The following is a 13,602-nucleotide window of genomic DNA, read 5'->3' as shown; positions in this document are numbered from 1 at the left end:
GAGCCCCCGGGGCCGCTGCGTGCCCACAGCTGGGCTTGGTGCTGGCAGCCCCCAAGGTTTCTGCTGCTGCTGCACGTGCTGGGGGCTGTCCCCATTTCTGTTGGTGCTGCTGCAGCCCTCGAGGGCACAGCGATGGTTCTGCAAAGCAAGTGGGGGACAAAAAGCTGCCATCACCACCTCCCTCCCAAACTGCAGCATCCAAAAGCTCCGCAAGGTGTTTGTGCACCGCTGAACCTTCGTTCGTCTTCCCCCAGCAAAAGGCAGTTGGCTGCTTTGTGTGTGGATGGGTGATTGAAGGGCGGCAGCATGCAGTGGGAAGGCAGTGGGTACCGAGGGCACGAAGGGCGCTGGGGCAGCTCTCCTGCTGAGTGAGCACTTGCTGGCTCTTTTATTCCCTGTTTTATTCCCCTTCTCCTCTCCCCCCGGCTGCAGCTCAGCCTGCTGGTGAGCGATGCTCCAGACCTGGCCGCCGGGGTCACCTGCCTCTTCGGGAACCTGACGGAGGTGGAGGGGCAGGTTTCGGGCAGCCGCGTGGTGTGCGTGTCGCCAGCAGCCAAGGACGTTCCTGCCATACCCGTGGATCAAGGTGAGTGTCTGCGTCGTGGTGTGAGCGCCTGTGCCACCAGAAAGCATGGCTGGGAGCATCTGCTGGGTAGCGCTGACCCTTTGGGGATGCTGATGGAGAAACTTGGCCCTCTGTGGAAGATGCTGGCCCCAGGGACCTGCATGTGCTCATCCTTAAGAGACGGGCAGGCAGCAGTCTGTGCGTTCCCTGTCCTTTGTCGGTCCCCGTCTTTGGGCTGTTTCTTCACTAATGTCACCGCTGCCTTATTTTCTCTTCCCATAAACAAAATGCTACTTGCTTAAAACTCATTTTCTCCTTGGCATCCTTCCAGGTGTCAGCGGTGCATCCCTGCTGATATCTCTGTGTTTCTAAGACATTATAGGGAGCCTCGGAACTGGTGAAAGCTGGGGCCAGGAGCCGCAGCGGTAGCAGGGCTGTTGCAGACTTACCCTGGCAGCTCTGGAAGAGCAATCTGCTCTTAATTAACCCAGGGATGAGGCTCCTAAAAAGAGCCGCTAATGGCCTCACTTCTACAATTAGCTCCTATTCTAGTCTTGGGCCATACTGAATTAGTGTGTGTTTGTCCTGGAGACACAAATCCTGTAGGGAAGGGGACGCGATCCTGATCCCCAGCTCATTTCAGCTGTGACATGGGGCAACCCAGGGGGTTTTGCCACCGGGTCTGATCAGGCCTGGAGGGGCCTGGAGACGGGCAGCCCCTGGGTCCCGGGGTGCTCGGGGGGGATGCTCAGCAGCGGGGTGCTGGGGGTGCAGCCTGCCCGCGCCTCCTGCCCCGCACCGAGGGCTCGGCACCCTGGCCAGCCGGGGAGCCCCCTGGCACCCAGCGCTGCTCCCCCCGTTACAGCCGGGGTGCTGACTGCCTCTGTTCTGCCCCGCAGACTGGTTCGGCGTGGTGCTGCAGCTGAAGTCGCGGGAGACGGGCCGCACGTTCGTCAGCACCGAGTTCAAGTTCTACAACTGCAGCGCCCACCAGCTGTGAGTGCGCTCCCCCCCTTGCCAGCCCCCTGGGGGCTGCTCCTGGTTGAAGCCCCAGAGCCTCTCCTGGGACATTTTGGGGGGAAACTCCCTGCGGGAGGGGGTCTTTGGGCTGTTCTCTGAGTGTGGGTGCTCTGTGCAAGGCGAGCCCACGGCTCCCTGCCCTCTGAGCGGCTGCAGCTCTCCCCGCCTGGCGAGGCGCAGGCAGAACGAGCCTGACAAAACCTTAACCTGCTGGTGCCCCCAAGCTGCTCCATCCTGCAACTGTGAACGCGGATTCATCTCGGTGGGAGAAGGCAGAAAAGGGACGGGGAGGTGGGCAGCACGCAGTCCCAGCACAGCGGCAGGGTTGGGGCTGGGGTCCGTGAGCAGGAGCCCCCTGCCTCCTTTGCTCGCCCCAGCACGCAGCTGGCAGGCCGTGCAGTTGTGTTTGAGCATCTGAAGCGTTTGCAGACTTCTCTCTGGAAACAAAGCAAGTCCCAGAGCACCCAAATGAAACACAAACAGGACCTGGCACAAGCTGGGTAACAAGCGGCTGTCCCTGCAGGGCTGGGTGACGTCTCCCGCTGCAGGGGTCAGCTCTCAGCTCCGGTTTTGGAGCAGGATTTGCTGCCCAAGAAGCCTGGTAGGAGCCAAGAAGTGCCAGCACGGGGTCACTCACAGCCTTTCCATGCTGGATTTGAAGCCTCAAGCTATGAGGCCCTCCCTGCTGCACTTGGAAGAGGGCTGTGTGCTCTGACGAGCTTGGCTAGCCCGGAGTTTTTCTAGGCATCCATTCCATTTTTCTTTATTTTTTTCTTTATTTTTTGAGCCACCACACACAGCAGAGGCACAAGGTTGAGAGGAGCCCTGATGATCCTTCAGTCCCTGTGTAGTGTCTCTCCAGCAGTCTGTACCCACCACCCCGTGTTCCCTGCCTCCTGCAGTGTTCCACACAGCTCTGTCTGTGCTCCCTTGTCCCTCAGCCAGGTTTCACAGCACCAGCCCCTGCCCCACCACGAGCACTTGTGGTCCTGTCCGTGGTTCCCCGGGGTTCTCATCTGCCTGGATTTGCTTGAGGAGTGACGTTGTGGTGACCCCTATTCTCTCCTCAGAGTGGGTGTTTGGATCAGGAGAGGCAATGTGTCTTTTGTCCCGTCATTTGGCTCCATCTGACCATGCCTCTCTCAAAGCTCATGTTTGGAGATAAAGTGCTAACACGGTTGTAAATTCTGTAGCACTTACATCATGCTGCACTCATTATCAGTGAGTTCAACGAGGGCATGAGGCAGCCTTGCAGGAATGAATCACAACATGCGAGAAGCAGAAAGGAATACGGGGCTCAGCTAGCATCGGAGAGAGACCTATTGATCCCGAAAGTCCTCACTGCAACAGGCAGAGCACTGGGAGAGCAAGCAGGGGAAGGGCTGTGGGTCTGCAGCAGCACAGGAGCATGTGAAGGGGTTGTGGTGCACGGAGCATGCACCCGTGGGCATTTGCAGGGGGCTCGGAAGGGCAGGAGGGGTTTGTGGATGGATGAGGAGATGCTGGTTTTGCAGACAGGTTCTGCTGACCGCCCTGTGCTGGATCCAGGCGTGGTGAGCCCACCGGAGACGGCTCAGCTCTCAGGGCATGAATTTGTGTGCCCAGGGAGCTGCAGGGGGGTCAGGAGCCTGGGTGGTGGCTTCTCTTTTCAGCTCATTTTAACAAGAGAAGGAGTAGACGCAGTGGGGACGCACACCCCCATTCTGAAGCAAAGGAGAGCCAGTGGTCCTTAAGACAGCAGAATCAGGAAAGACCAAAGGTGGTGACCTGGAAGTCCTGGGGAGCTCAGGAGCCTGCAGGGAGCTGGGGCAGAGCTGAAAGCAGCAGCCAGAAAACCACACAGCAGAGAGGTGCACTCTGAGGCCAGCTGAAGTGTTACCACTGACTTTAAGCATTCCTGACTTGTAAAATAGCTGATCCAATTTTTGCCAGGCTTGCTTTGTTTTCCAGTTTTTACCAAAGCTAAAAAATCAAGCCGGGTGTCTGTGCAATGCTGTGTTTTATTGTACACAATGCAACGATGTGCAGTAAATCCAAGCTTGTATTTTATTACTGGATTAATTGTGTGGCTGTTTAAATACTCTCTTCTGAGTGTTTGTTTTCCCAGACCCAAGATTGTGCCGCTGTCTGTTACTTTTGTTGTACCAAACTCCATCCAAAGAGGCTATTTTCCTGTGAGGGACCCTGAGAGGGGACTCTGGCTAGACTGACCCGTTGCAGTTGGCCTTCCGACCCGATAACCTCCCCTGTAACCTGTCCCTTCTCCCCACCAGGTGCCTGTCTTGTGTGAACAGTGCTTTCCGCTGCCACTGGTGCAAGTACCGCAACCTGTGCACCCACGACCCCACCACCTGCTCCTTCCAGGAGGGCCGGATCAACGTCTCTGAGGTACCAGACCACGGTTTCAGCACTCCCTAGCTCCTTATTCTTTGCTTTTCCTGTGGCACAATTAGCAGAAGTGATGTTTGTGTGAGGTTTTTCCACTTTCCATGGGTTGAGGAGTGTTCCTGGGCTGGCACCTGGACGTGCAGATGCAGCAGGAACGTAGCAGGAAAGTGTTGGTCTAGCAAAGCGATGTGTCCCAACCTGAATGCCAAAGCTGAGCCCCCCTTTGATACGTGGGTATGCTCAGATTCAGTAAGAGCTGTAATTCATCTGTAACTGCTGTAGCGCTTTCCTTCGGGGTCTCAGACTCCATGTTATATACAAAGCATGCAGGGATTTGCCCGACGGCAGCAACGAGTGGTGCAGAGCTCCTGGTGGGACTCCTCGTGCCTTCTGCACTGGGTTGTGTTGGCAGGTCTGAAATTTATGGGTGGAACCCGACTGTAAACTGGTTAAGAAGGGAATTACAGACGTGAATAGCCCCAGACCTTGGAAAGGAGAATTGGTTCAGGTCCCAGCACTGTGGACCAGGGGCCATCTCTCTTAGCAGTTCATAAAAGGTGTGGGGCTCCATTCCAAAAACGCTTTTAACGGTTGGAAGGAGGCAAAGCCCATTAACAGCTCTGCCAGATCTCTTCAGTATGACCTGAGGTGAAGGGATCCGTGAAGGAAAAGAGTTTGTTAGCACAAATTCCTGATCAAAGTTAACCAAAACCCCTTGATTTGGGGTTTTTGCACCTTGTCTTGCCCAGTCCCCAGATCTTTCGTTGCCAGAAGGCGCAGAGACACAGGGTAAAGCACGTTAATGAGCTGCACGTGTATAGGATGGGGGTCTGCAGGAGCAGAGGGACAGGACAGGCAGTGTAACTGGGAGCTGCCAGCCACGTGCCACCTCCAGCAGGGACCAGAAGAGGCACGGACGTGGCACCTTGAAGAACTGCCTCATGCAGTGAGGGTACAAACGCCCAAGGAGAAGCATCCACCCTGGGGACAAACCAAAAGCTTCCCCAGTCCAGTTCAAAGCCAAGAAACTTCCTTTTAAGATAACAAGGGAAAACAAAAACCTTTGCTTTGGCTTCTCTCAAGGGGTGTGGGTTTTTTTTTCCTTCACACTCAAAGCTTTACTGTCTTCCCAGGCTCTACATTTGGAGTTCTGGTTTTTATAGGTCTCCAACCCCAGGATATTAAAAGTGTTTGACGAGTCTCTGGCAAAGTAGGGCAATTCCATCACCTCCGTTCTGCTCCCAGGAACACGCAGGACTTACCTGAGATCACAGGGCAGCGAGAGGAGGAGATCCATTAGCTCTGCTGGTTCCTGATGGGATCACAGGGCTCCAGAGGACTTTGTCATCCTCGTCCTTTAGAGTTTGTTTCTTAGCGGGGCCGTTAGGTGTTAATGCAGCACCCTTCTGGTGCCTGTTTTTGATAACAGCTACCCATAATGATACAGATGCTCCGCTGCTCATCCTGACTTCTCTGCACCTCTGAGCACAGGCAAAGCCAGCCACTAAAAACTAATTTGTTTGCTTATTTGAGGTAAATGAATTGTCACTTGTATACACAATGCACTCCTAATGCCTTTATTACGGCATTTCACTCCGCTTAACACAAGACATCAAACAAACGCCTCATAAAGAGTTTCCTCTCCTAAAATAATTCAGATCACAATGCCCTCATTGTGTCATGGCCTGATGTATTGGCAAAACGTTTGTGCTTATCAGCGTGGGTCCCTCTGCAGCAGCAGGTCTGTGTGTGGAGCCGCAGAGCCGGGCCCGGGCCTGAGGCTGTGGTGGAGCTGGGCCCCTGCTGGTCCTCCCCAGCCGGCCCATCCCCTCAGCTTGTTCTCCTGTAATACTTTCACATGTGTTTGGATGTTCTCTTTTACTCCTGACCCATCAGAATTTGTGTCCCAATGGGATTCAGACATGTAACCGAATCCCTTTGATGCCCCTTGGGCTTGTCTGCCTTGGGAAGGGAAAAACGCACGAAGCCCCAGCCCGTTTGCTGGGTGCTTTGGGAAGCAAGCCCTTCTTGATGAGCTGCACACTTCTTGCAGTCTTCTGGCTGTACCAACTGAGCTAGCTGCTGCTTTTCTGCCCCATGTTCCACACAAATACAAAGGAGAGGAGCTTTGTGTCTCTATCTGCCCTGTGCCCAGGGCAGAGCTCAGCAGCAGAGGTGGTGGCTGGTGCCTTGCCACGGGGGTAGAGGCTGGCCTGGGAAGCCATCAGTGAGCTCTAGCACCAGCAACCCTATTTTTTCAGCCTTTTTCAGGTGGCCTGAGGCTTCGTTTGTCCACAGAAGTTGTGTGCTTGGACTTTGCTATCCAAAGAGCAATGGGAAGGTGTAGCCCTGAGGGTAGCTTGCACCCACACAAGCAAAGCCTCTCCAAAATGGGGCCTCACGGGTGCGTAGTGCTGGTTGTCCCCTGATACAAAGCTTCAGCCCCCCCAGGTGAAGCACAGGGTCCTCAGAGACTCACACAGCCCCAGCTCAGGCCTGTAATGTCATTTTAATGGGTCCGGGGGGGTTGGGTGTGAGTGTGTGTGGCTTATGGCCGTACGACGTGTCCCTGTAAGTGTACAAAACACAGAGATGAAGAGGAATGTAGACACGAATCTATCCTTATACCCATCCCAGTGGAGAGCTAGAACCAAATAAATCCTATTAGTTTCCCAGAATGTGGGATCCCTTCCCTCTTTGATGTCCACTGCGTGTGGATAATGCCATTTCCACATGTGAGGTGCTGAATCAGGGGAATGGAGCGTTTCAGATTCTGGAAGTTAAGTGCAGAACCAGATTTCAGCTCTGTCCTGACTCCTTGGAGTTTGGGTTTAAATTATTGCTACTTTTAGGGCGATATCTTTGCACCTGGCTATGCCCTTTGATGCTGAGTGCAGCCTGATGCACCTCGAAGGAAATAAAACAAATCAAACGTTCCTCATATCTGTTCCTACAATCCCCATTTTGAATGCCTGAATGGGATTTTTGGTGTGTAAGAGGCAACCAAGGACCACCTCTAAGTCCACCAAAGTCAGCAAATGGCTTGTCTGGGTCACATCTAGCTTCTGCAGGGATGTTGGTCTGGGATATTACCAATAGTAACAAGAAGTCCAGCTGCAGCAAGGTTAACTGCTCTGAAAAGATTGGGTTGAGCTTATTGGCAGCATTTTTTTTCTCAGTAGCTTTATGGAGTAGAAAACCCCAGTGTCTGCTGTTTGGAGGGAAACAGAGCCGTGCAGGAAGATGCTCCTTGGGGACATGGGAAGCTGTCCCCTCCGTGCCCCATCCATGCCCAGGGATCATCTCTGGTCCTCACCTCTGCTATACAGAGAGCTGCTAATGGGCAAGAAATTGGCTCTGCAGGCTTCTGTGCTCTGTTCTGCTGTAAATATTACAGGACTTCGTAGCTGACGGTCCAAGGCACAGGGTATGGAGCAAAGCACAGGACAAGCAGTCAGTTGTTGAGAATTTACTGGTGAGAAAAGTCCTGCTGCAGTTGACTTTCTTTGCACGTTTGGTTCCTGAGGAGCAAGGTCTGCTCTCCTTTCCACTAGCGTAAATGAAGAATAATGTGTTTGCCTGAGTGATGGGGTTCGTAATTCATGTCATTGGGAACACGATGCTGAGCCAAGGGTTTGCATTCACGTGCCAAGTTCGCTTATGTTTAGAGCTTTAAAATGTGAGTATCTAGTTAACATTTGTAGAGGGTTTTTGGTTTTAGGTGAAAAATAGAAAAATGTTGTATTGTCTTCTGTTTGGTCTAAATCCCTTTGTCGAAAGAAATGCCTGCTATTTCTAGGCAGTTTTTTTCCAAGTAAGAGCAAGGAGGTTTGACCTACTAAAAATGCTCTGTTAAACACAAATAATAACCATGGGTGCTCTGTTCTGCTCCAGGGACAGATGCTTATCTCTGGTGTTTAAGGTATTTATAGACCTTGGAATCTTTGAGACTAAAAAGTGTTGCAGAAGCATAAAATGTCTTTGTAAACTCTGCGCAGTGATGCTTCATACCCAGAATATTCCTTGAGAGTCTGTGCCACTCGTGCGTCAGTCTTGTCTTTCTCCGGCAGATCTTCTGATCTGTGTTTATTCTGGTTTACTGAAGTCAAGACGGATAATGAGAGAATTCAGCGTGTGTTTGTTTAGCAAAAGGAGGTAATAATGGCCTTTCTGACTCACTGCAGGATTTACTTCTCATGAATTAAAAACAAAGTAAACTGATTACGGAGCAAATTGCATATTCTGCTGGCTGGAGTTCTCCCTTTTGCTCTGCGTTCTCTGGCTGCTCAGCTCGTCCTGGCATGAAGTGGGGAGCGCAGGACGGAGCACCCAGACTGGTGCTGAGCAAGTGAGGGGAAGGGGGGAGCCTTTCCAGAGCCTGCACGTGGTGTGGGAACCAGGTGCTGCTGCAGAGGCACCCACGAGTGGGCACCTCTCTATCCACTCACACACGTGCACGTGCCATGTAAAAGCCTGCGTGTGCATGAATTTGTGCATACATCGCTGCTGCAGCAACTGGGGAGGGAAAAAAAATAAAGAACTGAAAACTGAGCAATGAGCCTGGATTGGAAATGGCACAAATAGGGAAGAGAGGGCCCGCAGCAGTGCTTTCTGTAATGCGTGCGGTGTCGGAGCAAGCCCCGCGCCCCCCAGCCCCTGCAGGCTTGGTGGCTTCACTCACTCATCTGATAAATTCAGCAGCAACCGCCAGCAGCAGTGCGGCGCCCCACAAGTGCCTGTGCTTTCGCTAGGAGGGCATCTTCCTGCATCCCTCTCCATCCCAAAATGTATGTCCCTTATTAGTGTGATCACTGGAGCTGTCAGGCAGCGCGGAGGAGCCGCACTCGCAGGCTGGCAGCCCTTCTCTGCACCACAACCCCGACGTGACATTTTTCTCCCACTGAAAGCACTGCTCGAAGAGGAAAAAAAAATAAAAAAGAAAAACTATTACATCCTCCTCGTCTCGATGGTAGGACAATTTTTGCTACCAGCATTTTCAGCATTACAGGGCAGATTTGGAAATGCAAGTCCTCTCCTGTTCTCTGTGGGCAGAAGCATTTCCTTAGCAGTCATCTCACGACTGACGGTGGCCAGGAAGGATAATGGTCCAGAACATATTCATTATTTTCAGGACTGTGCGCTGAGCTTCTCCCACTGGTGAGATGGCTGGAGACTGCCGGGTTTTAATCATCATGTGCTGAAGGATCCCAGTGCTGCGGGGTGCCTCTCCTCCCAGCCCAGCTTGCCGAGGAGCTGGGACCGCTGTGCCCTGCAGCCGTGTCCCCGCGTGTGCTGCTCTGTGGCCAAGCCCTGCATGCAGCCAGGTCTCGAGCAGAAGCTGGGATAGGTGTGCAGTGTGTGATAGGTGTGCAGCGTGTAACAAGTGTGCAAAGGGAACCCAACGCAGCTCACAGCTGGATGGAAAACACCAGGGATCTCAGCAGCTTGCTGGGAGCAATGCGAAGGCTGAGATGAGATTTGAGCCCCCGGTACTGGGGGTCTGTGGGGACCCGAGAGCTGAATTTTGTGGTGACATTCCCAGCCAGCCTGCGGACCTGTGCTGCTGCACAGAAGGGCTGCTCTTTCCTTCCCAGCACGGCCAGCTTCCTGGCTGCTGGAGCTAAAAACCACTCTTGGCTGTTAATCCGTGAAAGTCCCTGTTAGAAATAAAATAAAAAATATATAAGGAAAAGTGCCACTAAAAAGGTTTATGAGGCAGCAGCTTAAGCTACTGGCTCCTCCAAGCTCGGGCAGCATCTGGTTCTCATTTACAGCTCCTCGGAGCCAGTAGCGAAACAACATCCCATGGCCTGGGAGCAGCTCGGCTGCCTGCTGGCCCTTAGCGGGATGGGATTTCCTCCATAGGGGATTTCCTCCCTGGGAGATTTCCTCCCTGGGCACAGGACAGCTCTCCTCGCTTCTCCATCTGCATGATTTAGCTTAATTTCTAGGCTGGGTGGCAAAGGGCTTGGGATGCCAGCGTGGAATTTGGCAGAGCAAAAGGAAACAGTCCGTTTTTTTCCCCCCTAAAACTTCTGCGTTAGTTGGGGATTAATCATTTATTGTCAGCTCCTTACAGGTACTTAGGTACCTATTTCCATTAGATCAAAGCAAATTAGAGGTAAATGGAATGTAAATGCTTCTGATGGCCGGAGCCTTTGTCTGTGGTGCTGCAGTTCCTGGTGGATGAAGAGAGGAAAACCTGCGGCTCCCAATGTGCTGTGGGGAGATAATGCTTGGGACGCTGAGAGCTATTGGGAGAGATGTCATACAGCTACCACGCACTGATGGTTTTTTTTTGGGGGTTCCTCTCAGATTATCTTTCAGACAGCCATCGAATGCTCCCAGTTTGTGCGGAGCCACGGATGTGCTCATGTGTGAAGTGATGTTTGTGGGGACAGTTTGGCTTTGTTTTGTGCAGAACATCTATAAAGAAGCCCTGAGCTCCCGCAATAACAGCATTAGTGGCAATGCTACGCCTGCTATTAATTTACAATCGCATTATTTTGGCCAGATAGTGGCAGAAGTGGAAACAAATAACGCTTCCCTGCTTACTGCTTTAGTTACCCTGCTTAGCTGTTTAAGAGCCCAAGACCGAGCACTTCCACGCTTTCCGTACAGCAAACACAGAGTTTTGGAGGCAGCAGCATTTTGCTCTTCTCTTTGTTCCTTTCTTGCAGCCACGCTGACGTTTGAAATATTTTCACATGGTTTTAGATGGAAAATTTAACAGACTGCTTCCAGTTTCATGGTATTTTGTACACTTCAAAGCTCAGCACCGCTCCCCAGCAGGGGAGCTGTGCCGTGGGGTTCTGTATTTCTGCACGGAGCCTACGGCTACGTGGCCACACCACGAATTTTCTGCCCTGTGTGCCGAAGGTGTGCTCGGGGCATCGGCCAGCTCACTGTGGGCTGAGACGTGCTTGGAGCCGTGGATGTCCCATCCCCGCCGTGACCTCCCACTGTCTTCTCTTGCCCCCAGGACTGCCCCCAGCTCTTCCCCACGGAGGAGATCCTGATCCCGGTGGGAGAGGTGAAGCCCATCACGCTGAAAGCCAGAAACCTGCCCCAGCCCCAGTCCGGGCAGCGCGGCTACGAGTGCGTGCTGAGCATCCAGGGCGTCATCCACCGCGTGCCCGCCCTGCGCTTCAACAGCTCCAGCGTGCAGTGCCAGAACAGCTCGGTGAGGGGGCCGGGGGCTCGGGGTGCTGCTGGGTGCTTGGGGACAGCGTGGGGACGGGGCTGGGGCTGCTCAGGAGCCGCCAGCAGCTCCGGAGCACGGGGCTGCCTCCCATCGTGTTTCTTTTTTAGCTGAAGCTCCCCTCCTCCCCATGCAGCGCCTTCCCAAAACAGGCTGCTGCGATGCGAGGGAGGGGGGCTCAGCAGTGGGGAGGGAAGGGGATGGATGGAGAGAAAAGTCCTGGGGTTAAGCTGGCCCCAAAGTGCAGGTGGGAGCTGCTGGGGGCGTTTTTGTGGTGCTGGCCCCGTATCTGGCGCTTCCTCGCCCGACTGCAGGGGTCAGCGAGGGGAAGGGAGGAGGAGGGAACGCACCAAGGTGTGGAGGCGAGCTGATTCACAAGGGAGAGATAAGGAGAGTCGCAGACCCCTTATCAGGGAGCTGTCAAATTCCAGGTCACGGTGGCTTGATGAATACAGAAATGCTGAAACACCGCATGGTGCGGGGAGGGAGGGGGAAGGAAAAGTGCCAGGGGAGAGAGCGCAGCAGAGGGAAGGAAATTTTGGGACGGATGCTGCTGAAGCAGCAGGCAGGGGAAGGCAGCTCGGCCTCAGCTTGCACAGGCTGGGGCTCAGCACTGCAAATGGACCGGGCAGGATTTGACTCAGGGGTATCCTCCTCGGGGGCTTTCGGAGGGGCCCGGGGTCAGGCAGGGTGCGCTGGGTTTGTTTTAGGCAGCAGAACAAGGAACTTCAGGGGCTGCTTTAGCATTCAGTGCAGATGGTCTTAAATTGTTAATCAAGTTTTGAATTTTTAAAAGTTTCGCTGGATATTTATCCATCACTGGCTGTCTTTGGGCCTTGCAGCTTGCTGGCTAATAAATGTATTAATACTGTGCAGTACTTTTGCTATCTAAAGCAATTTATAAACATTAGGGAAGCGCTTTTCTTCCTGTTAGGCTAATAGGAAGTGGTAGACAGAGAATTTAAGAGCAATTCTGCTCTCACAGCTCCATCAACCGAACAGAAGATGTGGTTTCTTAGTAAAACCCAGGCAAGGTAAATCCCTGTGACCAGAAGCAAGTTAAAACAGGGCACCTGTTACACGGAGACAACCTCTGAGCACTCCGCTTTCGTTTAGTCATCGTTCCCTCATCCCGAAGATGATGGCAGCGCTCACTTTTTAAAGATTTTTTAGCAGCTCTTGACTTAAGGAGAGCAGCTGAACGAGGCCTCGTTGGTGCTAATGGCAATGCTGGGAATTTCAAAACACGCCGGGAATTCACAGGAAGCATCCAGCTTCTCTCTGCAGCCCCCGGATGTCCACGAGAGGGTGAATAATTCACCTCCGTGCTGTCACAGACCCGACTGATGCTCAGACATGGCAAGGCCCTCTCTGCACCATCTACTTATTCGCAGCTGATGCCTATTTCATCAGCCAAGGCTGTGCAGCATGATTTCTGAGCTCCCAGTCACACCAGGGTGCGTGGTGCCTGTATGTATAAGGAGTTAGCCCGCAGGCAGCAGTCCTTGCAGGGTGATTATCTGGAGGGGCTGTATTGATAAGCTAGGGACTGAGTGACAAGAGCAGCCGCTGCGAGTGGAATAATTAATCCATCGCCTCTCACGGGGACTAGATCTGATTTAATTATCTCTTCCCAGTGAGGAGGAGGAAGCTAAAGCAGGACCCTAGACCTGAAGTGTGGAAGTGGTGGTGGTGGTTCAGACATCAGCGCGTGAGGCAGAGAATAATCACTGCTTGTTAAAAAAAATGGAGTGTTTCCTGGTAGCATCCCCGCAGGCATCTCACTCGGGTTTCTTCCCCAGTACCTCTATGACGGGATGGACATAAGCAACTTGGCCGTGGACTTTGCTGTGGTGTGGAACGGGAACTTTGTCATCGACAACCCCGAGGACCTGAAAGGTAACGGTGCTTGGGCTCGTCGCGGCACCACGAGGGCTGGGAGGGAGGGACCTGGTGGTCCTGGGCGACCCCACGTTGAGCAGGAGCATCTCCTGCACCACGGCAGCAGGAGAACTGCTGGAAACCCCCAGACTTAAGCCCTAAACCCACCCCGTGGAGAGAAGCAACTCATCGCGTGCCACCCTCTCTCCCCGCAGTGCACCTGTACAAGTGCGCGGCGCAGCGCGAGAGCTGCGGGCTCTGCCTCAAAGCCGACCCCAAGTTCGAGTGCGGGTGGTGCAGCGGGGAGGCCAAGTGCACGCTGCGGCCCCACTGCGGCCCCCCGGCCGCCCAGCCCTGGCTCGACTGGTCCAGTAGGAACGTCAAGTGCTCCAACCCGCGCATCACCGAGGTAAGAGCGCTGCTGGGCTCTGACCACCCCTGGCCCCTTCTCTCCCCATCTCAGGGGGGCTCAGGGCTGTCCCCAGCACCCATCCAGAGCTGAAGATTGGGGAACAAAAATGCTCCGTTGCTGCCTGTGAAGTCGCCT

At 53.6% G+C, this 13,602-nt stretch overlaps 1 protein-coding gene across 2 annotated transcripts in view; it reads left to right on the top strand.

Annotated features, from left to right (window-relative positions):
• Positions 1-13,602, top strand: part of PLXNA2 (plexin A2) — a 142,726-nt gene that overhangs the window by 92,605 nt on the left and 36,519 nt on the right. For both annotated transcript variants that reach the window (XM_084498117.1, XM_084498118.1), the window contains exons 7-12: positions 433-586; positions 1,465-1,561; positions 3,859-3,973; positions 10,956-11,156; positions 12,977-13,073; positions 13,271-13,464. In XM_084498117.1, coding sequence (XP_084354243.1) covers positions 433-586; positions 1,465-1,561; positions 3,859-3,973; positions 10,956-11,156; positions 12,977-13,073; positions 13,271-13,464 — 858 coding nt within the window. The remainder of the gene's footprint in view (positions 1-432; positions 587-1,464; positions 1,562-3,858; positions 3,974-10,955; positions 11,157-12,976; positions 13,074-13,270; positions 13,465-13,602) is intronic.

This window comes from Aythya ferina (assembly GCF_964211825.1).
Source record: "Aythya ferina genome assembly, chromosome: 25".
Classification (NCBI taxonomy): domain Eukaryota; kingdom Metazoa; phylum Chordata; class Aves; order Anseriformes; family Anatidae; genus Aythya; species Aythya ferina.
The sequence above is the reverse complement of the archived record's forward strand: the minus strand, read 5'-3'. Positions and strand labels throughout refer to the sequence as shown.